Source organism: Pithys albifrons, chromosome 7, assembly GCF_047495875.1.
Source record: "Pithys albifrons albifrons isolate INPA30051 chromosome 7, PitAlb_v1, whole genome shotgun sequence".
NCBI classification, from domain to species: domain Eukaryota; kingdom Metazoa; phylum Chordata; class Aves; order Passeriformes; family Thamnophilidae; genus Pithys; species Pithys albifrons.
In genome coordinates this window covers 14,603,874-14,631,333 of record NC_092464.1, presented here as the reverse complement: position 1 = coordinate 14,631,333, position 27,460 = coordinate 14,603,874, and the positions used below count along the sequence as shown (strand labels likewise).

The window sequence follows — 27,460 nt, the reverse complement described above, 5'->3', positions numbered from 1 at the left end:
GAGGGTCATAAGGATGGTTGGGGACAGACTGCATTGGCCAGCTGGGATCAAGGAGTGTTGGTGGCTTCCCAGCTGTGCTAACAACTTGCAGTCCAAGATCACCAAACTTCTGAACATGGGCTGAAGTCTAGGGGAAGCATTTTACATAACATTCTCTTTACCAAGTAAAGAACTCCAATTAAGACAGTGTCCTCTACAGCTGTCCACTTTCTAGTTTATATCAAAATGTGCTATTCCTCCACTAATGCCTGCAGTACACAAGAAATGAGACTTTATGCTGTTTTCTTCTTTTCAAGACTGTATTCTTTTTAAAGCAGTCCATGAGAGAGAAAAAAAGTTAATGCAACATTTTGAAGGTGTTATGGGTTTAGCCAGGTGGGCCTAAATTTAGGTTTTAAAGTTCAGCTAGGCCTAGGATTGTCAGCTGATTTAAGCTTGGCTGAGCTGACAGCTGACTTCTTCCAGCCAATAATATTGTATTCCATACCATACTACATTATCTCAAAGGGTGTAAAATTCAGTGTGTGGGAGTGGCTTAGTTAGTTCCATCATGGCTGCACTAAGAGGAGGACATCTAGCAGCTCCTCTACTATGCTAGGCCCTGCTTCTGTTGCCTCGCATTTTGTTTGCATTCAGGGAAGTAGAAATATTTTGTTGTTATACTTTCTCTTTCTTGCTGAGTGTCTTTTGGAGTGCTTATGAATTTAGAGTAATGGGCTTTGTATTAATTGGGGAGTGGGAAGTTATTCCTTGTTATATATATGTAACTTGTGTAAGTGTGTGTTATATTGTAGTATTCTCTAATTTTCCTCTTTTCTGTATAAATACATGTAGTTAGTTTCAGCATAGACCTGCTTTGAGGGTTTTTTTCCTTCCTCTCCCTCTTCTTTTTTCCCTTGGCTGGTTGGGGAGAGGAGGAACCCTTTTCACTCTGTCCTGGACAGTTGGCATTTTGCCAGCTCAACCCAGGACAGAAGGAAAAAAGAGGAAACAGGACAATCATATATAAACCAGTTGTTTGACAGATCCAACTTCATATACAAAAGGAAAGGGTATCCTCTTACATGGAAACTGTAAACTTTCTTATTCCACATTCTGCTTAGCAAGCTTCCAAAGGAAGTGATCATAGATCTTTTCCTAATTACTGAGTGGCTCTTTTTCTAAACAGTAATTATAAAGAAGGCATTTATGTGCCCATTTATGTTCATAAAGGACTTTAAAATGAAATTCCATTTACTGACACCCAATACAGATCTTTGTGAGAAACATATTTACGTAAGCTGTGCTTTCCCAAAGGAAAAGCTAGATGGGATATGACCTAGTGTCAAGTCCTGTAAAACTAATAATGGATTTCAGAAATGGTAAGAATATTTATTGAACTTGGGTGGCCATGAACACAAATCTGAACAGGTTGCAGAACCTGAAATGGAGAAATCTCCTTTCACAAGCAATTTAAGCACTGTGATCTTAAAGCTATGTATATTTTAATACCTTAACTATCTTCCATGGCTACTTCACAGCAAGTCTACTCTTTTCAAAATATGTACTTAAGTCTCCCTGTAAATTGAGTGAGTTAGGAATTTATTACTAGAATTCACCAGCCAGAAAAAGAGTTGTTTACTCATAATCTGGTAAAAAACATCAAACTTTCTTTAAAATGGATTCTGTTTAAAATTTATGAGTCACATCAAAATCTTGTTTTCTAAATACAAAAATGTCAGCATTTTCTTCCAGTCTTTACAGCATTGGTGGTAATCATCAGAAATGTTATCTGCTCAGAATGACTTCCACTTTTATTTTGACACCAGAATTTAAAGTAGAAAAAAAAAAAGAGAGGAAAAGACACATCTACCTAAAGCATATTTATGTGACTGAGGATGAAAGGGATTCTTTTATAATTTTTAAAATTTCGAGTTTATCAAAATTTCGCTTTCCAATGATTTTCCTAACAAATATCCCTTGAGGTAGCTCCATCCCTGTGTGCCTCAGCGATCCTCCTGCCATAAGTGCCACTATGTGTGCAGTCTCCTCACACGCTCGGCCACAGGGCTCTGCTCCACATGTCCCACACCCCTATGCACCTCCTGAGTGCTCTGTGACATGCTCACCCTGCCAAGCACAGCCCCTGCCCACCACACATGCATCTCCACTCCCTGTGTCCCCAGCTGGGGGACAAGGGTCAAGCCTTGCCCTCCCATCCGTGCAGCCACCCCCTGCTCATGCAGGGCTGTGCAGACAGAGTGTGTGGTAGCTTACACATAACTTCACAGTACCTACAGATCCAGTGAGACACTTAATGTACAGACATCACATGAAATCTGTGTGCTGCTCTCTGCTCCAAGTCCTTTGTTTCTCCCTGGTGCTGACACTGTTTAACAACTCATTGTGCTTCCACTTATCTCACCTTACATTAATTACTATACAGTGACACAAATCAAACTGGGCGAACTGCAAAGCAAAACTCATGGTGTCAAAGAATATATGATGTTTTACCCAGTGACTAATATTAGTCTGAGAAGTAAATTTTTCATCAGCACATTCTTTTAAGTCAATTAAAATGACAACTTTTTTCGTTCTGAAACATTATTTTTGTGAACTGTCAAGTCAAATGCTACCTACAACTGATACCAAAATCTTCTCTGGATTTGATTTAACCAGTTTTCCAAAAGGCATAAAGTCTACTTTCTAAACACTTTCTTGAAGGATATTGACAGTGAGTTTGTTTTCTTACTAAAATTACATTTCATAAATTCTTCCATTTCTAGTTCAATTCTGACACTAAGGGAGTAACACTTCATCTGGGGAAAGTAGGGGAGGAATAAAGCAAGAAACTGCATCAAAACCTCTTTGGTTTCATTTCCATTTAATAAAAGTTTGTTTTAAAAGCACCGTGCAAATAAATAAATAATGAAATAAAATTAAATAAATGTTCTTTGACGTTTTTCTTTCTTTCTCATTTTCATAATGTATACATGGAAAAATAAGCACCAAGGGCTATATTATGCCTGGGACTCTATAAATGAGCTATGCTCAATTGCTACTGAACATTCTTCTGACCTCAAGGATGAACTGTAAACACTGCAAGGATTAGGTCATTCAAGCGAACTACAGAAAGAAAAATAATTAGAAAACAGTTACAGTAACTTGGGCTGGTGAGTTCTATGGTCTCCCTTTCAGCCAATACTATTAAGTTCAACTGTGACAGTAACAGAGCTTGTTTTTATCTTTTCTAAAGTAAATATATGTTGAAGTTTTCTGGCTTCTACAGTTCATTAAAGTATAGTTCACCACCCATTGGAAGGGTTTTTTTTTTTCCTTAGAACCAGACAACTTTTAAGGCAAACTACAGTAAGTGGTTTGTTTAACAGCCACATCCATCTTCAGTAATGGGAGAAATCCAGTGTTTATATACAAAACCTGGTTAAAAGCACATAAGATAAATAAAATAAAAGTACAGTAAAAGGTGTTTTTCCTTTTTTCCAGCCATTGAATTTGCTATGCACAAAATATGTAACTGTCTAGTCCAGATGGTATGGTCATGCTCTTTCACCTAAGTTCTCCAACATGGTTGGGGTTTTTTTAATTTAATCCAAGTGCTACACAGAGAGAAAAACTACGCTCAATTCATACCACCCTCTATTGATACCACCAAAACTGCTATGCACTTTGCAAACCCAAGCATCATATTTTACTAAAACACATAGGTTTTACACCATTCTGATCACATCTCATTCAAATAGGCAGGTTAATAAGAAAATTAAAAATAATTTACAATAATTATGAGTATGATCTTTAACTCCTTTTTATGTGAATAATGCTCAGGGGTGAAGGCAATTCCTAAGCACTGATTATTACCACAACCATTAACACAATTGATACATTCACACTCCAATGACTTTAATCCATCAAAACATTCATACATTTTAATTTTGCATATTCATTCTTAATTTGTAAAGCTGTAAGTCTGTGGCCATATTCTGCAACATTTTAAGAGCTAGAAGACTTAGCTGTTCAAATAAAAATTATAATTTTATCACTTGATAACTTACAGCTTTTCGGTATTCCTACTCAGGTTATAAAGTCTGGTTAAACAGAGATGCAGTTGTGAATTAGTAACTGTAAATTCTCTATAGAATTCACTACTCCTCAAATCATTCTAAAATAAATAATATTTTCAGGTTAAAAAGGTGAATTGTTCCTAATTAGATCTAAGTAATGTTATGGTGTCCTCTGGATCTAGTCTAATTAAAATAGCATTCCATAGGTCAAAAGCTAACTTATATTAATAAATCATAAAGGTTCATAATTGCAGTTGGTGCATTATTTTAATTACTAATAAAAAAATATGCCTTGAAAGCTATTTCTCATTATCATTTTGTAAAACATTACAGTGAATGGTATGTGGAAAAGATTCTATTTACATATTCTTTTGTTCTTTTATGAGGCTCAGGTTTCAGCTCCAAAAGCAAATCAACTTGCACAAATAATCTTCAACTCAGCACAGAACATGTATCTGATGACCACTTAAGGCCAAGGCGGCAGTTTTCTAATTAAAATAATTATTTTCAAGCACAGCGTTAGCACTGTAATACCCAAACACTCAACTCTTCTAAATCGTCTGTCTGTGCATTACAGTTTGAAGCTAGGAGGAGATTTTCTAAGACTTTTTTTTTTGAGAGGACAAAACCCCCCAAATAACTCCAAATATTTATGAGTTCAAAGTGTAGAAACAGATGTCTGCCTACAGTCACATGCATACCTGGTTGAATATAATACCCTAGATACTTATCTCTATAGAAAATTTTCTTTTTCTGTACGACTTGATTATTCACAACAATAGAAAGCAGCCATGCAAGTACTGGAATATTCATGTTTTCATGCAATTTGACTGGCAGTTCTGTAATTGTGGTAAGCTGCTTTGACCAAGGTTACTATAGCAACAGCGTTACTGTCAATTCTTACCTGTTTTCTGGTCATCCATTGTACTGAGCTTAGTCTCGTCAGCTACTGTTAAAAGGTAAATGCATAACGGTTAGCCCAGTTAGTGCCCATGCCCCACATGCACCCAACCATTCCTCTTGTTTTGCATAATTTTTTTTTTTAAGTTAGGGGACCTTAGAAATGTCATAATTCATGCAAATAAACTGCAACAGTAAGCAAACATTCTAGGTAGAAATGGCAGCAAACTAGTAACCTTCATGCAATGTCAGTCATGTTCACATCACAGGCAGGTACAATATGTTATTTACACGTTAGCACATCGCAACTAGTCAAGACAAGTCAATACCACCAACTTTAATGTACCCTGAGGAAGTTGGTGAACTAGGGATTGTAGACAGGATATTCACAACTATTGTAAAGGAGTGAATTGCATAATATTTTATCATTCTTAGCAGGGAATTTTGTGTGTTTAAAAAATCAAAACTCACTGTTAAAGGTTATTAAAGTCCTCACTTCAAACTCTAAATTCAATGGCAGAAAAATAGATCGGCTAGTTAGCAATTATTTATTCTCGGTTGGTTTATCAGATAAAATGATATTAGGTGATTGCCTGTCTTAGCTGTTGTTACTTTATAGGGCTTATGATATAAATATTAAAACTTGGGTCACAAACAGATGTGAGACTAGCCCCATTTTCCAATTCTAAATTCATCTACAAAATGAGAGACTATGAAGGACCTTTAAGGCTAACTGCATTATAATCATGAACTAAGAATAAACCTGGTTACCCAGAACTACAGTATGGTACAGTTTTACACAGTTATTCTGAGTGGATTGGTAAACACACTGTTCACTTCCATTTTAATAAATACTGTTCATTATATTTATGTATAACCATATATTCAGAGGGCTACAATGTTTCAATGTATGGACATTTACAAGTAACAAACACCACATAGGCCACTTGGCCATTTAAGTTAGTATTTTACTTCCCACAAGCAGACATTATGTGCAGTAGTACTGCACATACACAATGTGTTTGGAATCACAAAATCTATATACTTACAACATGAAAATCAGGTTCATATAAAAAAAATTGAAAAAATATCACTCACTACCTAGATCCATGCTTTTGGATTTTCGTGTTTTAACAAACTCCAACTGACTGGCATCTGAAAATTGCTTTGTACGCTTTTCTGACATGCTCTGGCGTCCAAAACCCTCTCGCTGGAAGGCAAGCACTGGATCAACATCTGGACTAAGAGTGCTGTAGGAAGGGAAAAAAATCATGCGAACATTTATCAAGATCACGCAACCTTTCACTCTTCAGAGAAAAGCATTTATTTAGCACGTGACTTCTAACAATGATAAAGTGCACAGTTTTAAATGAACTACTGGAATTATTCAGTTACACACACCATAGATTTGTTTTACTGCATCAAGCAATTCTAGTCAAAAAGTGTCGAGACCCTTAATAAAAGATACACATATCTGGTGCACTATACATTTACTATCAGAACATAAAGCCCAACACAGGAATAATTCAAAGGAGAATAAAACAGTTCCTTTTTCTTCCGGAGAAACAAATATGTTCTATTGATAGGAAATTACCAGATTTTTTTCATCAAAAAGTGTTTTTAGGAAAGTATAAATAGAATCTGTCCTGCCTGAAGCCCACAGAGCTTTAAACTTCTTCATTTAACGACTTTGCATTAAAATTTCTCTTCATATGTGAAATTGCTCATACATTTTTCACAGTTTCCCTTGCTTTTAACTTGACTATGACAGACAACCATATTTTCACTCATTTCTTCCCTACAGAACAAGAACTTGCCACAATGGATCCACCACTAAATCAGGGATGTGGACAACTGTTCTGAGTTTTGATCTTTTCTGCAGGTTTCTTATGTGACCTCGGCTCAGTGAGTCAGGTCTTCAGCAAAACTTCACCAGAAACATGCCAAAAGACAAGATTCACTAATGTTGGTCAAACATTGGCAGAACCATGAATGCAAGAATGCAGGCAGAATTTGGTGTGCAAGCTAAACCCTAAGCCTGCAATGTGTCACCATGGACACAACACATGTTAAAAACAATTTTAAAAAACCAAGATTGCTTACTGCTAACAAACAGTATGAAAGCAAAAACACAAAGATCTTCTGACTCCTGAAAATAAGGGAGAGCATTTAAATTTCTACTTCAGCTGGCATAATAAGAAACCAAAAGCAAAAAATACTAAAATATTAGTATTTTGCACCATTTTTATCTATCCTATAAGAAAATGATCCCTCCAACCCCCCCTTTGATTGTTGTTGTACTTCAAGATAAGAAAAACAAAGTATTTTGTCACTGATATCTCTAAACAGATATCTAAATGCCATTTAAAATATTGTGTACATACTTCTTACTGTTTAGTACCATGTTTCAAAATAATTACTTTTTACTGTAAGCGTTAAGTATAATATACATTTCATTCCTAGTGAGAAACAGCAAAGAACAAATTTCTACAGAAACCAACTCATACTTTAAATTCTGTAACATGCACATGTTTATGCATGCCATATACTACAAATTATAGAAGCATCTTTGATCAAGAAACACCTGGGTATTTGGCAAACAGTGAATAGGGATAAGGAAAAGTCTTCAAAGGCATGAGGTACTATAAAGGACAAAAATCCCTATCCCCATTACCAGGCAGCCGAGCAGAAATTCAGTCTAGTAATGGCAGATTTACAAATAATATATGTGCATGTGACAAGCACATAATACTTCAGTGTGAGCAGGATCAGAGCTTATATGAATAAAGCCAATGTCAAGTGCCTTTTGACTTTAATGTTTCTGGCTCAGGCTCATAATGTTTTACATTTAATTACTCCAACTATTTCAGAGATGTCTGTGCAATTTAGTAACGTTTTGAAGCATATGCTTAAAAGCTCTGATGAATCAGAGACCAAACTCAAAAATAACTATTTAGTCCTCACATTCACTCCCACAAAAAGGGAAAAAATTATCGCCACATGACAGAAAGATAAAATAGACAAGGCCAATATACTATTCTGGCATTTACAGCAATGCAACACATAGCTGAATGAGAATGACCAAAGTCTGAAATGTCCTTCAAAGTGACTCAAACTGAACTTACAGAGTTTCAACACCTTTCATAATCAGATTATAATTGACTTTCCCAAGGCCACACAGGAGTTTCTGGCTCACTGCTACTCAGCCCTGTCTCTGAAGGCCAGAAAAATGTGGGTTTACTAAGTGAGAATATTTTTCCAGCAACATCTGTTAGCACAGTTCACATTTGTTAGAGATGACCAGCTTTATCTTGCCGAACAATATGTATCCTGTGACACTTTCTTCAAAAAGGGTAAATTTCTATAACTATTTGTTTTGGCTGTATGCTTCTTTTTTTCATATAAGCTTGCTTTGATCAATCTATATAAAGCTTCTAATAGAGTTGAATATAATTTCCATGAAAATATAGCACACACATATACATTGAACTTGAAGTCCTAAGAGGCTAAAACTCCAAAGGCAAATATAACTTGAAAAGGTTACCAAAGGTCCCTGAGAGAGTAGTGGGGTCTGGACATGGCATCAGCAACTGGGAATGTGGGAGATTGGATCCCAGTGTTTCCACTGGACACAGCCTTCAGGGACTTTCTGCTTCCCTGATCTGCCTTTATCACACCCCCGGTTCCACACACACTTATTAGGGGAATTGTTATTCCATGTTTACATAGTATCATGCACACTGAAGGTGCTACTTAGCCCCTTTATCTGAGCCCTATGTAGAGTTATCAATTTTCAAGTCCTGCTTTACTTCTATTATTAATGACCCATGAGTGTGTTTTAGTAATTAAGGAAGAAGCAGGTCACGGGAGTCTGAACGCATGTACCTTGTCTAAAAGTATTCAAAAGTCCCCATGAAGTGCCACAACTGCAAAAGCCAATGAGCACAGAGGAGGAGCTAATGCCCCTAAAATGCCTCATTTTCATATTTTTCAACTACATCAATAAAAGACAGAAGGTGAATTTAGTGCAAGTCATTAAGCAATGCCAAATGCAATTTACTATATTCTAGCATACTTAACAAATAAGATTTCTGGAATGGCAGCTGATCCTTAAAAGAATGTAACCGTTTTCTGACCCTCAGTGTTATTAAAATTCCACTTATTAATCCTGTCTTATTGCCCCTTTGTTTTCATAACATTTTCATCAAGGATTAGGAAGATATTGTGAAGCTGGAAAAGCTTACATTTTCTTCTGTGATTCAGAACAGCTGCCATTCTTGTTTGGATAACCCTTCATCCATATTCTTAGTTTTACCCTTTGTGCCTTCCAGCAAAATCATACAATGCACCTTCGTTTTACAAGTCTTCCTTCATCCATTAGCAACAGGAAATTAATGCAACTATCTAATTCTACTGCTGTTTACTTGTTTTTTTTACAAATAGAATGCATTAGATAGTAAAGTGCAGCACTGATTTACTCTTTTAAGTGCCAATGTATCTGAAGACCTTTACAGTTTCTCATACAAACATTTACATTTTTTGAGCATGATCACTTCTACAGTATCTAATCTCTATTTTCTTCACTGTTGCTTTCATTTACAAAGTATATGAATAGCAAGACACTCTGCAGAAGTCAGTGTAAAAGCCTCTGCATGTTTCAAATGTGCTTTATGTCATAGGTTTTTTTCTCATATTTGGCTAAAAAAACGTCCCTAAGCAATAAGCTATTATGTGCAGGCTTGAGCATGATTCTATTTAAATGTCTCAGATTCTCAGCTTTAAAAACTTTTGCAAACGATAAATGGACTTTTCATGGGCCCAAATTGCAGGTATGACTTGTCCATGAGAAGAACTGTAACATTAAAAAAAAAGAGGATGAAAAAATAACCTTTTTATACAATCATTAAAAGAGTGCTTAAGATATGAGACTCAATTCCTGGATGATGAAATAAACTAGTATAAAGCAAAGTAGCTGACAGGTGCATATCAGCTGGCAGGCGCTATTGCTGTTTTATTAAGGTATTGCTGACATATTTGTAACAGGATGAAGAGACAAGAAAAATAAGAAAATTCATATACTTCACACCATTCATGGTAATTATCTAGCTTCACGAAGTGGCAGTGTACAGGGGTGGGCTTTTATTTTGCTATTAATATAGATAATTACAGAACCTGCAAATTAAATCTTAGATCTGTATTAATTGTACTAACTAAGCAACAAACAGTATTTCTTTGCCAGAAACCTAAGTAAGTCAATAATGGACCTCAATGTATTTCTCATTAAGACTCTTATATTAAAATGTATTAAAATAATTGAAGAGTCAACTTAAGATTCACAAAAATTATTTTTACTATGGATTAAACATATAAGCTTACTATCCATAGTTTTAAAAGTGCAACTATTACTTTCCAAATATTTAAATGTAGAGCTACTACGATACATTATCTTTGCAAATCATATAATAATACAAATGGTATTTCTTCATGTATAATGAAGAATTCTTAACTAGTTCTTTTTACACAAGCATTAACACTAAGGCAAAAAAAAAGCTGCTTAGACCTCTAAGCAGATTTTAAAATTATTGCACATTATTAGGAAAAGCAATAAAATACGCAGAAGTGTTGAAAAGGTCCTAGATATATGTTATGGGTTTGGCCAGATGGGCCTAAATTTAGGTTTTAAATGTTCAGCTAGGCCTGCAATATAAAAATAAAATCTTTGTTTTATAGACTTAGAAATATTTACAGTGAGGTTTATAAGTTAAAATTTCCAATCAAAATTTCCAGTCAAATCTTGCAAAGTTTTTGTTTTTTTTTACAAAAGCTAGCTCAGTTGGCCATTAAATTAATATTAAATCATCATATTAACACAGCTATATACTGATTTGGTCTTAGTAGCATTTCCACAAATGTGCTCTAACACAGCACAAAACTGCAACCAGAAGTATTTGTACAGACTTCCTTCCTGAAACAGGGACAGTTACCAGTTTGAAAATAGTAAAATCCAAATATGATGAAAAAAGTAATATTAACAGTAGCCAAAAGTGTAACTAAAGGAAAGGATGCAACACAGCTCTTTTATCCTTCCACTAAACCATGCTCTTACCAGTCTGTTGACTCATTAATTGCAGCTTTCGCCCATCCACCAGCATCAACAGTGCCAAAGCCAACGTCATCATGGGAGCTGGATGATGACTGGTCAGAGAGATGAGGAGGAAGGACTGACAGCCTGTCATCTTCAATAATGACAGTGTCATCTTGGGGCATGTTCACCGTTGGAGACAGCTGATATTTACCTGAAGAAGAGGGAGAAAAAAACTCAAAACTTTATAATGGCAGAGAGTGCAGAGAATGCCTTGAAAAATATATAATCACACTTGATAAGTGGTCAAGCTGCAGTACTACTGATAAGAGCGACAAAATACAGAAAATAAAATTAACTATTTCTCAGTTTATACACATCTTCCTATACAGAGGTCTAAAGAGTGAGGCACACCAGTTTTATCTGTGGCCTACTGCAAGAAGACCATAGTGTCACAGAAGTGTTGAAGTTTGGAAGGGGCCTCTCGTTTGGTCCAACCCTTGCTGCTCAAGCAGAGACACTTACAGCCAGTTACCCAGGACTCCAATCAAATTGCTTTTGAATATTTCTTCTGCACCACCTCTCTAGGCACTCTGTGCCAGTGCATGGTCACTCTTACAGTGAAAAATCATTTCCTGATGTTCAGAGGGAACTTCTCATGTTTCTGTCTGTGCCCATTGTCTCAGGCCCAGCCTGAGGAGCCACTGAAAAGCACCTCTCCCAGACAGTACTTCCTCTTTCATCATGTCCTTTGGTAGAAACAAAGAATGAGTTCAATATGGACTGAAAGAGTTCATCACTTCTCCTAATAAGTCTTGCTCTCATGAAATTAGAAACTATTCAACTTCTACTGGGAAGACAACATGTTCAAAAGCTGGGAAAAAAACTACCAAATTCTATTACCACCAAATTCAAATTAGTTTTAGCACTGTTTTTAAAATGCTTAAACTAGAGCCATCACACACAGGAAAGGGACATAATAAAGTCTCTACATTAGTCCTTGTTCAGTGGCAGAATTTTTGAGAGTAGAAGTTAAAAGATTATATGATTTTACTAAAACAATTAGTAAAATTGTCACAGCTCATGAGAAGAAATACCCTAACTTATTCAACCATTCATCATCATCATGGCCAGGCTTCGTGAACAAAGATTTGGGAAGGGCTCTCCCCATGTGGGTGTGTCCTTCAGCCTGTGCAGTGGATTTTTGAGGTGAGGCACATCATGCGCAGAACTGGCCCCACCCTTTAACTCCTGAGGTTCATCTGCCACGGCCGAGCAAGCTTGGATGGTGACAGTGAAGTCCTCGGGGCTAGAGAACTGACAGCCCCTGGTATTCCCAGGACGTCTGCCATCCAAGTACTAACCAGGGCTGCCCTGCTTATCTTCCAATATCTGACTCAACCATTAATCTGACAATAAACTGCAAATTATTGTACAACTATGATGCACCAGAGTGATATATTGCAAAACTTCTATTTCCATAACCTAAATTGCTTCTATGATCACATCAATTATTTCCACATATGGTAGTTTTGGCCTTAGTTTTAGCTAGGCCTAGATTAGGCCTTAATTTTAGTAGGCCTCAGTTTTAGTAGGCCCGGAAAGTAATACGTAGAGTAGAAGGGACAAGCATCACCTGACTTAAGACCAAAGAGATATTTCATATCGTCTGACATCAAAACAGATATAAAAGCAAGTGAGGAAGGTGCCTGGGGCTCTTTCCCCCATGGTTACTCAACTGAGAAGGCCATGTGTGTTGTTCTGGACAGCCAGGCCTCACTGCCACTCACTGCTACTCTTACAGCTGTGTTTTAGTTCAGGAAGTAAACATTTCCTTTTTTATTGCTGATTTTTTCACTTCTCTTGCTGGGTATTTCTTGGGAGGCATCTTTTGGGTTGTTTTGTGGGTCTAGGTAGTGAAATCTGTATTATTGACCAGGCGACTTGGTGTGGAGTTATTTGTTTTTTCTTCCTACCTTTGTATATATTGCATTTAGTTTTTAATTTTCTCTCTTCTGTGTAAATATAAAAAGCTTGCCATTTTCAGTTTTAGTTCTAGTTTTTTTCTTTCCTTTCCCTCCAGGTTGAGGGGGCTCTGACTCTGTGGTTGACATATGGCATTTTGTCAAGTCAACCTTTGACACCACACTTTACTTTTCCTACAGATATGGAAAAATTGTGTATAATTAGGGGAAAAAAAAATTTTCCTTATCTGGAAAGGTTTCTGTTACAATCACTACCTTTCAATGGAATTATTAAAAAAACAAATGAACAAACAAAACCTTATGTGAAAAGAGCTAGCTAAAATCCTCACTGCACTAGATAATACATATTGTACAGCTTTCCAAAGAGGAGAAAACTGGCTTCAAAAGAGATCATTAAAGAAGGCTGAAGAGGTGGCTGGAAGAAAAAGGTACTGCACGGTGAACATCTCATCACTGTCAAACTGAAATGAATGTATGCAGTTTGCATAACAGCTGATTCTGCCCAGCAGTAGCTCCTTTGATGGACAGGTTAATGTTTAGCCTGGTAATATACTTCTTTCCAAACATAATGCCTACAAGACTGTTAACTCTGTAGTTAATAATGTCTCCAAAGAGTTGATTGTGAAAAGGTGTAACCTTATGGCATTCGACACATTGAGCTTCCCATTTGAGAGGCTACAGTAATTCAGTAACGTTTTTAACTTTTCACTACCCTTCTTTATGTCTGACAAGGGTGAAGACTGACATTTTAATAGTTGCTTTGGAATTTAGGAGAAAATCCATCTGACGTGCCCATGCTTTTCATTGCAGATGAAGCTAAAAACAGGTGAAAGGCTTCACCTCCAGCAGATGGTTATAGAAACCTCAGCAATGGATTCAATACATCCTTTGTACAGAACTCAGCTGAAGTGGACAGAAAATACCCCTGGAGAATTAACTCTGCAAGTGTTGGGAGAAATGACACAAGGAAACATGAAATAAACTTCAAACCCAGTAATCATCAGTATATTTGACTGATCTACAAATCTAAGGCATTACTTGAGCTATCTACAAACCTTTTCAAGACAATAACTTTCCCTCTGGCTAGAAAAGTGCAATAAAGGTTAGACTGAATACACTTCAAGCCCAGTTCTGCATATATTAACTCAAATTCAGTGAGGTAATCTGTAATAATATAAAGTATTTTGAATAGTGTAGTAAGGGAAAACATTCTTCCTTTCAAGTGTGTCTCAACTTAGGAAAATTATGCTCAAATTTCTTGGACAAGTTACCAATCTAAAGGATAGCAGGCCACAACAAACTATGGGGCAAGAAGGGTTCCCATCTGTCTGTGAAGTCTCAGAGAAGTCTCAGAGCTCCAGAACCAAATGACTGGTCTCCAGGTCTACAAGGATTTTAATATTAGAAGAAAAAATATGCCAAACAGCAACACCTCAAACCTATTACACACATATAACAGACCAGAAGATAGTCTGGACCTGAATCGAACCACTAACATAAAACACTCCAAAAAACTCCAAAACACAGTACATAGTATGAGCAACAGGCTTACTCATGAAGAATTAAACTGCTCCAGGTCCTTTTAAATCTTGAAATTCCCTGAAGTTTGGGTAATTTGTTTGCTGGGATAACCTGACTCCCATACTGACACTGCATTGCCATGGAACTGTACCTGCCTTGATCCCTGAGCTTTTGCTATTGCTTTTTCTTTAAAGGATGGTCTACAAAAATCTGTTGAGCAGTCTCACTCCATGTTCAAAATCCAGTACTCCTTTATGAATGACTTGTGAGCATTTTGATACTTTGGGACTCAGATCAATTGTACAACAGATGCCTGGGGAACATCTAAGGACAAGAATTTTTTCACTACATTCATGCCTTGGATTTGTCAACTGTTGTAGTAGAGCATCACATTCTGATGAGATTCCTGGCCAAGGAACTACGTTCTCATTGTAGAGGGTTACTTTCATTTCACTGAGACACACACTCTACATTTCTAACTAAATTTTTGTCAGTAGTACTTCCTCCTGATTCTATCCTTGAGACAGCAATTATTTATGTAGAGAACAAAGTACTTCCTGTTGTGTAGAAACCATCAAATTTCTGGGGGATCCTTCAGGATGAAAAGAAGGTTCAGTGCAAGTGACTGTTATTCTGTGCACCTCGTGATATATAACTTCTGTTTAGTCACCGTTAACAAATTCATTAAAAAAAATCAGGAACTAGAAGAAAGAGATGAAAGAGGACTTTGTACTAGGCTGTTTGTGGTATGAGAATAATTTATACAGACAGCAGCTATGTATTTGTGTATTGCAAAACTCAGGAGCATATAGTGCATGATATACAAGCGCAGTGTATCAAAAGAAGAGACTTGAATTTTTAATTATAGAATGAAGCAAACCAGTATAACATAGTTGTTATTCTGAATGTGCTAACAACATATAACCTGAAAATATTAAAATAAAAAAACATAAGTGTTTATTACAGCCATCTTAAAACAGAAACCCCAATTTGTATAAATAAATGAACGCCTCATCAAAAACTATATTATTCTTTGAATATAGAAAGTCATATCTTTTCTCCATCAGAAAATTTTAGTGAAATATTATCAAATGAAAAAGCATAAGAAAATTTAAAATAGCAATAATCATCTAGAAAAGTAGATCAACATGAGAATCATCAGAAACATTAAAAGATTCATGTAGCCTTTTTGCAGTAAGCAAACATTAATTTACCTAATTTAAATCACGTTGTAAAATTGGTATTTTATTCTTACTCTCACAGCAAGGCTCTGACAATCAGTTCTTGGTGTCAGTTATGGATTGAAAGAGTAAGGAAATTTTCTTAAATTCTTTTTCTGAAAATTACATTAGTGGCATTTAAAAGAAACAAAACTCTTAAAAGTTTCCTCCCAACTTGAGCAATGACTAGAAAGAGCAGGCATTTTCTAGACTTTGAGATTATTGCTTTTGAATAGACTAACTTTGGAAGGAAGAAAACTCAAACCCATCAATTTTATCCAATAGCAAAAGAAGCAGAAAGACCTACTCCTTTCACCATGAAAACAAGCTGTGACCTCCTCACTACAACGTAGTGAGAGTACTAAAAGTTTACAAAGTTAAACCCGTTGAGGGGTAAATAAAAAGCCATCAGGTGATTCAGAGAGCCTGTAAGTCAAAGGCCTTCTTCATATGGGGAGTATACTCAAGGGAACCATCACTGCATAAAGCAGTCCTTTTTCATACAGGACTTTTCATAAAGCACTTTGTTTTCATGGTCAGGACTAGCATGGGAAGGTATAGACCTCCAGTCTTCCTCACCTAGATTGTTCTTAGGAGTAATCCTCACTTTTAGGCCAATTTTCAAGAGAGGAAGATAGCTCTGGAAGAGTTGTGCAACATAAAACAGTCTCAAGAAAATAAAAAAAGCCCTGAGTTTTTTCTCATTATCGATGCTTAAAGGACAGGAATGCCACTGCATACTTACAAATGTTAGCTATTCTGAAAAAAGCAACTGCATGTATCTCTTCTAATAGGTAATAATAACTTCTCTGTTGTTTGGCACTGCAAGAAAACTTGCATTCAGTAATACCACAAAAGATTATGAACATTGTAGTTTTAACTTACTGGTACTGATTAATTCAGAAAAATTAGCCCATTACAAAACTAACTGTTTCCTTAAAAACTGGGTTTAAACATGACAGTTCTGTGAAGCTGCTGTGACTGCAGAAGGAAACAGTCCAGCCCTGGCAATACCAGTTTTCAGTTACGCTCCACTAGATCACATTTACTATGGGGTTCAGGTACAATTTGATTTTCCACATGCTTCCACTAAAGCATCAATGGATTTAAGTCACAACATCTAATTTTCTACATAGTTTCTGGTTCCTGAAAACCGTACAGAAAAATGATGATTCACAGGAAACCAAAACCTGAACTTCATGTTGGAAAAAAACTTAGAAAATGCAGGACAGGCTTTTTTCCCTGCTATTTACAATGCAAAGGTATCTAAAAGCATTAGATTTTAATAGCTTTGGAAAGACTTTTTTCTTTTGTTGAAACATCAGTGACTGGCTACTGCCAAAGGGATGATACCAGACTGATGAACTGCTAGTTCAATTTGGCACAGCAAGTCCTGCTTTCCTTTGATGTGGAAGTACAGTGCATTGCTGACACACATGCAACAGACTCTCTCAGTTTCTTCTCCCATCAATGGACAAGGTGTTTTAGCGATAACTTGTTAATGCTTATATGAGCTCTGTGTATAAATCCTCTGCAGCACTGATGGAAAAAGCAGAAGGTAGTGCTTTGCAAATGTCTAATCTAAAGCCTTGACACCACAAGAACTAGTCTTTTCTATGGTAGTGCTAGAGACTTCAAATTATTTTATCACTCCTTAAATTTGTTGACAAATAAAAAGGGTTTTTCTGAATGTTTCTCTTTAAGAGCATATGACTTCGGGTGACAAGGTTTCACACTTCCTTGGTTTTCATGTACACAATTTTAATTCTGAGCTGCACAAAATGAAATGCAATAGAACAGAATATTTGTTTCCAATTATTGTTGCCCAAATGTAGAAAAAAAGACAAAAGACTTAATGAAAGAAATACCCTAAATAGCAAACTTGTGGATTTTCAGACAGTTTAAGAACAGCCTTATTCTGCTACTACCAAGGAAATTTAACCCCCAAAATACAAAAATTAAAAAAAAAAGGGGGGAGAGGGGGACCCAACATCCCAAAACAGAGTGAAAAATATACACAAACTGTTTAATGGAAAAAGCCTATGCGGTAGACTTTAATTCTCTAAGGCTGAAAATTGATCTAAAGCAATTAAAAACTAAGTTCAGCAGTGCTTCATATCAAGCTTATAGCAGCATCTTCTAATATATTCTGTGTATATAAACCACTAAAAAAAATCTCAGATTTAATGGCCTCCTCTTCTGTTTAAAACTTGCAACTCAAGCAAGCAGTCGTCTCATCTTCTGTCAGGTGCTATTTTCATCAAGCTGCTTTTTGTGTTTAAATTTGAAAATCCTTTCAAACTAATCCCATTCTAGTCGGTAAATCCAACCACTCCTGTAGCAAGGCAAGTCTTTATTACCTAGCTCTGCACATTGGAAGTTGAATTGCCGCAGAGCAACCACTAATAACCTCATTATCCACTGGGACCGTGCAGATGGTATGGCACAGAATCTACACATGGGATGCTTAAAATTAGTTATGAGGTTTTAAAATTGGTGTTCTGAAAAAAAAATTCAAACAAATTAATGAAATGCCCGAATAAGCATAAATGGATGCAAGTTTGCCTTATTTATTTTTGTATTTTAGTAGGACTGAAAGAGAAGAAATGATGAGAAAAAATCATAAATTCCCATGAGTCACTGATTTTGATGCGATTGAAGACTCAACACGGAGCCTAGACCAACCAATAATTTATTGTCTCAAACCAGAAATCGAGAAACCATGTTAAATGCTGCTGCTATTTGTTCTGTCACCTGTCATAGGATACAAAACTCACTTTAGAATTCCACTTTACTTACTTTCTTACATCAACTATCCAGAAGGCTTGTGGGGAACAATTTTTAAGGACGTTTTAAGTTGGCCAGTGCAACATCAGTGTTCCCCGATCCCCACATAATGCATCAATGGCCCTTCAATGAATCACAGAGAGGAATAAAACCATGCCCTGCTTAGCAGAGCTGCTTTGACTCACCCATTATCCTACTCAGTGTCACGTTCTTTGTGGGCGACTCACTGAGACCCTCGATCCCGCCATAGAGGGAGTGGGAAATCCTCCGCTCCCGGTCTTCCAGCAGAGTCTCTATGGGCAGCTCAGGCCCGGAGGGGCTCCCAGGTGATTCCAACTGCACAGAGAGGGGAAAATTAGCGCCCAAGGTCCATTTAGCCACATGGGGGAACTTAACAAATTGCCTAAGGCCTAGACCTGTCTGAGCACCAAATGAGCTAGAAGTTCTCACCCTGGGTAAAGATAATTTGCAATGACAGCTCTGCTTAATGACCAACTTTCTAACCCCTTTACATTGTACCCCCCATGGTGCCTGTCAAATTTCAAATCCTTCAGCAGAAAATTGGTGGAAAATTCCCTTTCCATTTTGGTGTGTCTTTGCTGGATAATTTCTTAAACAGACAGTTTGGGCTATTTTCAATGCCATCAATAGACAGCTGAGCCACCTTCCCCACACTGACAGCTGGACACAACAAAGTCACTGACAGGAGCGTGGAATGGTAACTCCTATTTGGAATTGGCTGTTGGTGCAAAAGTGATGCAACTCACTTTCAAATGTAATTATCATGGAAACCCCAGGAAACACCGCCACTCATATTAGCACCAATGCAGAAACATTTAAGAGTTTTGTAGAAGGGAAAAGAAAAACAAAAAGTTGTCAAACTTCACTGTAACTTTTTTGCTACTTGAATTCTTTGCTCTGCCTTTCCTGGATGCAGACTAAAGAGATCTCACACACTTCATCCAGGCATAGACACAAAAAGCAGAAATGGCAAGACCTGGAGTATCCTCCACTCCAGCTCTCAAACCCCTGAAACTGCCAGGTCCCTGCCCACCACAACTGCAGCCGGACTCTCCAGGCCATCACAAGACAAGTTGAAGTATGTGCTGGAAGAAGTGATGGAGATGGGCTGCTTGGCCATGTGCACAGGGGAAAAGACTGCATGTACAGCCATCTGCCCACCCGAGCTGCTCTCCTTCAGAAGACTTCTCTGAGTGACTTCCCAGCTCAGCCTTTGCTTGCTGAGGCTGGCCATCCCTTGTTTTCCTATATAAATGGTCCAGATTTTTCAAAAAGAGAGGAAAATATCAAGTTTTCCTTAGTGAGCCCCAGAGAATGAGAGCTCAGGAGAAAGCAGCACCCATGGTAGGCAAAACAATTTGATAATCATCTAGCTGGGTTTAGCAATCCCATCAGCCACAGGCAGCTCTGCTGTCAACACAGCCTCTGGGAATGAGAACAAGCACCTGTGCACTCACAGGGCAGTGTGGATGCCCAATTTGCCAGGGTTCAGTTTCTCCCTGCAGAGACAAGAGACTCCCCACACCGTGGCTCAATCCTTACACCATCCAGCCTCCCTGCCCCTGAAGCACTTGGTTCACCTGGGCTCTAGCACCCTGCTGGCCTCTCAGTAATGTGCCGAGACCATTAAAGCAATTCACCTTAAAATCGAGAACTGAATTTAGCTCTATTAAAAAAGAACAAGTATTAAAAAAATAGATGCATTTTCCAGGTAAGTAATATGAACTCACATATCAAAGCATTAGCACCTCTTCATATTGCTGCATACAGCTGAATTTCGAAATCAATGTCCTTACGCAAATCCCATGGCATTTATTTCATATGTATTCAAATACAGTAGGGACCAGGCAGTGAAAGAAACTGAGCACACTGCAAACTATTTGAAGCCACTGGGAATGATTATTCCAAGTACTGGCCTCCAAATGAGCATGAGAGGAGAAGTTCATAGTTTCAGGAATTACAGTAACAAGCAACATGTTTGTTGATTGATTTTTTTCTTCTTGAAAAACGGCTGCCCATTATTAATCACTCCATCCACAATTCCCAGATGACTAAGAAATGTATGCTATGAAAGACTTTTAAAAGTCTGCTTAAAGGGCTACAAGGCACTCGGCTATGGCCTCCCCAGTAGAGGCTTTGAAGTCAGCCCGATGGACTGATGACTTCTGACATGTGGGTGCTGGCGGGACGCCCGGTACACCGAGGGGCGGAGGTTTGTGGAATGCCACATTGCAGTTGAGGAGACCACGATCGGGAGGTTGCAGGCTCTGTAAAAATTATTATTTCTGTTCAAAGCCATCATCTGTTTAATATAAATGAGATATTTAATGAAGTTCCAAATTGTACACTTATCTCTCCCAGTTTGATAAGCACTGGGGAGATTTACTGCATCGGAGGGTCAACACAATTACAATTGGAGGCACGTCAAGCTGCAGGAGAATAATAAACTTGCAATGCAAGTGAATTAGACTCAATAAGGTTTAAATTGTGAAATGAGGATTTGTTCTATTAGTTTTTTTAAATTGCAGATTACAACTGACAGCTTTACTGAAAAGTAAATTAAACAATATTTGTAGCCTCTGTTATAAAGGAATCTAAGGCAAAGTTGAAGAGAAATGTTAAATTCTGAAACAATCTAAGAAAAAAAGAGCATAGCAACACTAGACTGCTTGAGAGCTTAAACTTGTGTGATAAGGGCATTAAATTATGAACTATCCTTTATTTCACTGCCTATAAATAAGGTGTGAAAATATCAAAGTCCTTTGGGATTTATTCTCTCAGTGCTATATTGATGACTTTATGTAACAAGCGTCCAGCTTTTAGTGAGCCATATCGCACAGTCCTTCTTTATGTGACAACCCATCAATTTCAAACTAATTTGTAGAAAGATCTCAACAGATTTTCAGAAAGGTACTGATAAGAAGATTGTTCTGAATCAGAGAAATACATAGAAATTAACTTCTTGTAATACAGTAGGTAAATAAAAGAAATAGCAGAAGTGTTGTGTTTAGATGGCCATGTTTTGTAAAATGAATCACCTATTTTAAAGTTTCCATAGAGAAAACCTTTCCATTTCTAATTAGCACATCAAAAGATGGGTTTAAACAAAGGCATCAACAGCAATCTACACAAATATTTTACAAAAGATACATGTCTTTTATAAAATAACAAAAATTAGGCAAGTGGCTTTCATAAAAAGAAGTATTTTCCTTCTTTTCCTTACATTGTTAACAGAAAGTTTGTGTAAGATAAAACCACACAATTTGAAAACTGTGTTGTGGGCAAGACAAAAAGACCAACAGTCCTAAGCAAGACTGTGTTCAAACAGATTAGTTCTTCCTGATGTATTTCTAGTAAAGGTCTTGAATTACACGTTCCAGTTCCTTCTCTATGCAGTCCCAGTGCTATTAGGTATAATTTAATGGATTAACTGATAAAAGAGTAGGTGATATAAACAAAGTTGTATGAATTCCTAACTTCATTAAAGGCCTGACAAGAAATCAGGCAGCAATTGGCCACTACCAATAGCTGCCTCTGGCTGGGGCAGTCCTTGGTGTGACAGTTCAGAGTCACAGACCAGTTGAGGTTGGATGAAACCACTAGAGATTATCTAGTCCAGCTTTGCTCAAAGCAAGGTTAGCAAGAGCAAGTTGTGTCTGTTTCACCTCTAAGAAGAAAATTTCTTTCTTATGTATAAACAAATTTCTTGTATGTCTGTTTGTGCCTGTTGTTTCTTGTCCTGGCACTGGGCAGCCCTGAGAAGAGGCTGCAATCAGTCTTCCTTATTACTCCCATCAGGTATCTATAGACACTGACTGTTAAGATCCCCCTGACCCTTCTTCTCTCTAGATTGAAGAGAGTTGTGCTGATCTATGAAGATCATACTCCTAAAATTGCAACAAAACCTCCCATGCCATAGATTCCTTGTAGCTCCTTTTCTCTTCATTCTCTTAGAATAAAAATAGAATCAAGATTTTAATTTTTTTTAGTTAAACAGTCTCTACCCTGGCCTTTTGTCATTCAGATAAGAACCAGCTGCTTGCTAAAGTGCTGTCTGTACTAACTAGCCCAGCTGCTGTTTATCTAAATGATAAAAGGACAAATAATGCGTTCCTTTTTACTTAAACACCACCATCCATCCTATCTGAAGTTATGCACATAAATATGAAAAAAGTTTATGCACAAGAATATTGCCAAAATAGTCAAAGCATAAACAAACCCTTTTTTTTTTTAAGAAAGAAAAAACCCAGCAATCAGACTCCCTTTTTTCTACAGAAAGTTAATTCTCCAAATATAGGCATGCAAGCATTATGGATTTTAAAGAAGCCAGTATACAAATTTGCTATATATTACATAGCATCCAGGGTACTGAAGCTCTTTCTGCCACACAGAATTATTCTCCAGGCTTTAACTTTCTTATCTGTGTAATGTCGTTAAGATGTCCAAAATGCTTCAGCTTCCTTTTTCAACAGAGATACTTTTAAAATACTACTACGAATATTAAATATAGTTCTCTTTGTTACCACCCAAGTTGGGATCCTGTATGAGGGATAGGCTTTGCCAGTTGCTAAAATGTAGGCAAATACCCAGTAATAGGTTCAGATTTGACTTACATGGACCATCCTACACTGCTGTATGTAAATTTAGTACGGTGTTTATAAGCAATACTGCATTCTTATTCTGGCAATGTTAAAACAAAAGAGGAGGGGGGAAAATGCCTTCAGAATTATATGATGGAACACCCACAGCTTTGCAAAATGTAGGTTATGGGGAGGAACCTGGGCCAAGATACAGCTTGTAAGTTGATATAAGGATAGAAAACATATAAAGGACAAAAATTTAAATCAAAATAAATGGGTATAGACAGAAGGGCAGAACAGAAGACAAAAAATACTACAAAATAAAAATCCATGTACACATTTTCTTAACAACTTCCTTCAGAAGACACTCCCACTGAGGGTAAAAGGTTCACCAAGGACATCAGACATAAGAAAGTACACTCAGAATCAGATGGACTCCCTAATGGCAAGACAGAAAGGTGCACCAAAGGACAAGTCTGTAGTAGAGAAGTTCAATGATTTCTGTGCCTCATTCTTTACTGCTGAAGATATTGAGGAGATTTCCACACTTAACCCCATTCTTGCAGCAAATTAGGATAGGAGTGAGATCAGGCAGGTGAAAATAAACTAGAACAAATGGGCAGGTGAGGAGTTTACACATCCCCCTGGTTGGATGACTTTCTCCCATAGGCCCTGAAGAAACTCAAATATGAAGTTTCATTACTGCTGGCTAAAACAGTCAACATACTCTTGAGAACAGGCATAGTGCCAGAGGATTGGTATATCTAGAGGGGATCTTGGGTACTACAGACCAGGTGTCTGACTTCCTTCCAAATGCAATGGTGGCATCTACAATAAAGAGTAAGATCACTGAGCATGACAGATATGGGTCCACAGAGAAGGCACAAGTCCATGGGGAAATCCTGACCTCTGAGCTTTCAGGCAGTGAAATGGACGTGATATATATCAAAGACATTAAAGAAACAAAATTTCATGGGACTGGACTAAGTTTTCATTTTCAGGGTTTAAAACTGGCTAAAGGACTGGACACAAAGTTTGAGCTTCAGGATGGAGAAGAGCTGGGAACAGCTCAAGATGATAAACAACTTTATCAATGACTTGGAGATGGGAGGAAACAGTGAAACATTGTGTTTGGAGAAGATGCTAAATACTTTTGATAGTTAAATTCTAAAGGTCACCACAAGACTAATCTAGTGAGAAAGAAAAAAAACAAACCTGTCATATAAATTTCAAAGTAGGTAACTAAGTGATGCATGCAGGAAAAAATTAGGCTGAATATTTTATACTTCCACACATATCGGGGAAAATAAAGGATGCTTGCTTCTTTCTTTTACAATGAAACCACTCATTTGTGAAGTGTTCCTCACTCATCTGTTTACCAGTCAATTTATTTAAACAGTTGATGAGGTCCTTATATGGTCTAGAATCACGACTCTTTCTCTGTTTTATGGTTTGCTCGTTTTCAACTGGAGCAAAAGATGAACAGGAATACATAAAGAAATTTGGGGATCTGCAAATCATTTGCAAACCTTCATTTCAGGAGGGTTTGGCAAGGCATTAATTCTGTCAGAAAAAAAAGAGACAAGAAAAAACCCTTAAAATTTTTCTTCTGAGGAAAATGGTGATGCTCTCTCTTAATGGCAGACAAGTGCTGCCTGGATGTGACATGAACAGAGTGCAGACCAGCAATCTGTGCCTCTAAGCTGTCCACATTGCAGGACTGAAAAGCACAGAATTCCAAAAGTAACAATTACCTTTATATTCTTGAATTGGCACATAGCCACCAGCTGCACGGATCTGCCTGACAGACATGTCTGAGTGCTGTGAATGCATTCTGGCAGTACAGCAAGCAGCTGTTTGCCCATACAGGCTAATCATAATAATATCACTAATTAACAGAACATGGCACAAGGAGCTCCAGTGTTTCTCCTTAAATCAGAGCAATTTAAAAAATGTCAACTCTGAGTAAAAGATCTAAAGAGCTGATGGTCACCTTCTGAAAACTGAGGTGTTCAATACTGGCTGTACATGAATATTGTCAATATTATTGTTATTCTCCCTTTTTTGACACTGTTTGCACAGCTTTGAAAATGTATCTTAAGGAGTCTCTCTGTGTTTAAACAGCAAAGTTGTTGAGTCAACACACAAGGCTGAAAGCTGAAAGCATAGAATAGAACAGCATATTTCACTTTTTTGAAAAGGGGGCAAGTGAATCTTAGATTTAGCCACATTCTCAATTAGATGTTTTCGTTACAGTAATCTAACAACATCCATCAAATATTCACTGTGTGACTTTGTCTGGAGTGGCTGAGTTATTAAATAAAGTTTTGAAAGGTTTGTAGTTGTGCAGCTTGCAAAATTAACTGTATTCCCATGCTTTCTATAGACATAACACAAACAGGAGAAAAACAGATACACAGCTTTGGTTTGAAGTTCATTCATAACTACCACTCACTCCATGCTTATATCAATATTTACTACAAGATAATTCACTTGAAACCCTGCATGGATTACATGCTATCTCCTGGTAAGTCAATGAAATTTTTTTCTACAGGCAAATCTTCAGTTCAACAAAACCACAACAGCATAAAACTGTCTTTGTCTTCTGGGAAGCTTGTGGTCTCTTTTGAGTTTACAGTTATGGAAGTGGTGATGACATAAATGATCTCCTCCCTGTCTCTCTGAAGACAAGATAATACTCTTACGGTGTTTATGTACATTTTTATTGTTACTATAATTGCTCTGGAGGTTTAGTCTACAACATTAGAACTTGTGAAGCTGTTTGAGAATAATGCTGGCATGGAAAAGCAGTATCAGGGTCAATTCACAGATTTTTGAAACAGTTTCATGTTCAAGAAGCCAAAGAAAGCTTTCTGACACAGACAAATCCTCTGCAGCAGATCAGAAGCAACTGTGTCTGCCTCTCTAAACTCAGGATAGGAGTTGAGCTGTCCCTCTCTTCTAAACAGCAACCAAAATAGAAAAACCCCACGAAAGTCCTAGTCTAAATTGAAACACCAGAAATGACAATCTGCAGAACCATGCTGACAAATGAATCCTCCCTCCCCTGTAACTCTTAAGACTGATTATGAAAATCAATATTAAAACCAAAAGAACTGTATTCATATCATTAACTTTCTTAAAATCCAATTCAACCTCAGTTTAATTGAAGAAAGAAGCAGATTGTATAGCCCATCTATCTCAAAGAAGTCAGTTTGAGTTTGCAAACGCAAAACAATTAATGGACTTGAAGCCAGGGAAAAAAAGGCTTGGGTGTTTTTTGGTCTTTTTGCTGTTATTTTTTTTAATCATTTAGATTTTATAATCCAGATGTTTAGCACAACTGTTTTTAACTGATATTATCAACCCTTGTACAAACTTCCCTTTACAGACACTTGTGGCTGCTCCATGGCACGGCAGGGTATCCCAGGGGCTGAGTCTGTCATTGGACCGTGACACAGGACTGACCATGCACTGCGAGGGAGCAGAAGGAACACTGCTCGAGGTGACAAAGAAAAGGCAATGTAACTGAGCCAGTTCCACTCAGCTGTGGTTCAGCCAGACTAACAAGAAACAGAGCTCTATTTCTGTCCATAAAGTGGGTACATACGATGCCAAGTCAAGAAAGAAAAGAAATCAGTTGAACATGACCGTTTTTGTTGCTGCTCTTGTTTTATGGTGACTCCTTTGGAGAACAAAAAGAGAAAAGCATAGAAAACACCAAGGAAATACTTCCTCAAAAGGTAAACATTTCTTTTTGTCTTTAATAAAAGCAGTAAATCCCCATTCCTGAGGAGCTGAGGTGTTTTAGCCCGGAGAAAAGAGGAGTCTGAGGAAAAACCGTAACAGTTTCTACCACTGCCTGAAAGGATGTTGTAGACAGGTGGTGGTCAGTCTCTTCTCTCTCTCTCTCTCTCTCTCTCAAAAAAGTGATAGAACAAGAGGAAATGGCCTCAAGTTGTGCCATGGAAGGTTTAGACTGAAAATCAGGAAAAGATTCTTCCTGGAAAGTGTGGTCAAGCTTTGGAACAGGCTGCCCAGGGAAGTGGTTGAGGCACCATTCCTGCACGTCTTCAAAGATGTGGAGATGTGGTACTTAAGTTTAGTGGTTCACTTGGCAGTGCTGGGTTAATGGTTGGAGTCAATGATCTCTGAGGTCTTTTCCAATCCAAATGACTCTGTTCTATGGTGGTAAAAGGTAAGATTTATTAAGATTTATTAAGATTTATTAAGATTTATTAAGTTTTTGCCAGCCAAATGCCATTTCTTTTGTGTTCTAATACAAAAAAGCTTTGCTGGTGGCAAT

General features: G+C 37.3%; 1 protein-coding gene across 13 annotated transcripts in view; it reads right to left on the bottom strand.

The window, feature by feature from the left end:
• The window catches only part of PARD3 (par-3 family cell polarity regulator), a 447,638-nt gene that overhangs the window by 148,328 nt on the left and 271,850 nt on the right, over positions 1–27,460 (bottom strand). For 10 of the 13 annotated variants that reach the window (XM_071559915.1, XM_071559924.1, XM_071559920.1 and 7 more), the window contains 4 exons: positions 18,739–18,889; positions 11,065–11,254; positions 6,057–6,208; positions 4,963–5,007 (listed from right to left, as the gene is read on the bottom strand). In XM_071559915.1, coding sequence (XP_071416016.1) covers positions 4,963–5,007; positions 6,057–6,208; positions 11,065–11,254; positions 18,739–18,889 — 538 coding nt within the window. The remainder of the gene's footprint in view (positions 1–4,962; positions 5,008–6,056; positions 6,209–11,064; positions 11,255–18,738; positions 18,890–27,460) is intronic. The other 3 variants (XM_071559916.1, XM_071559922.1, XM_071559918.1) reach the window with 2 other exon arrangements.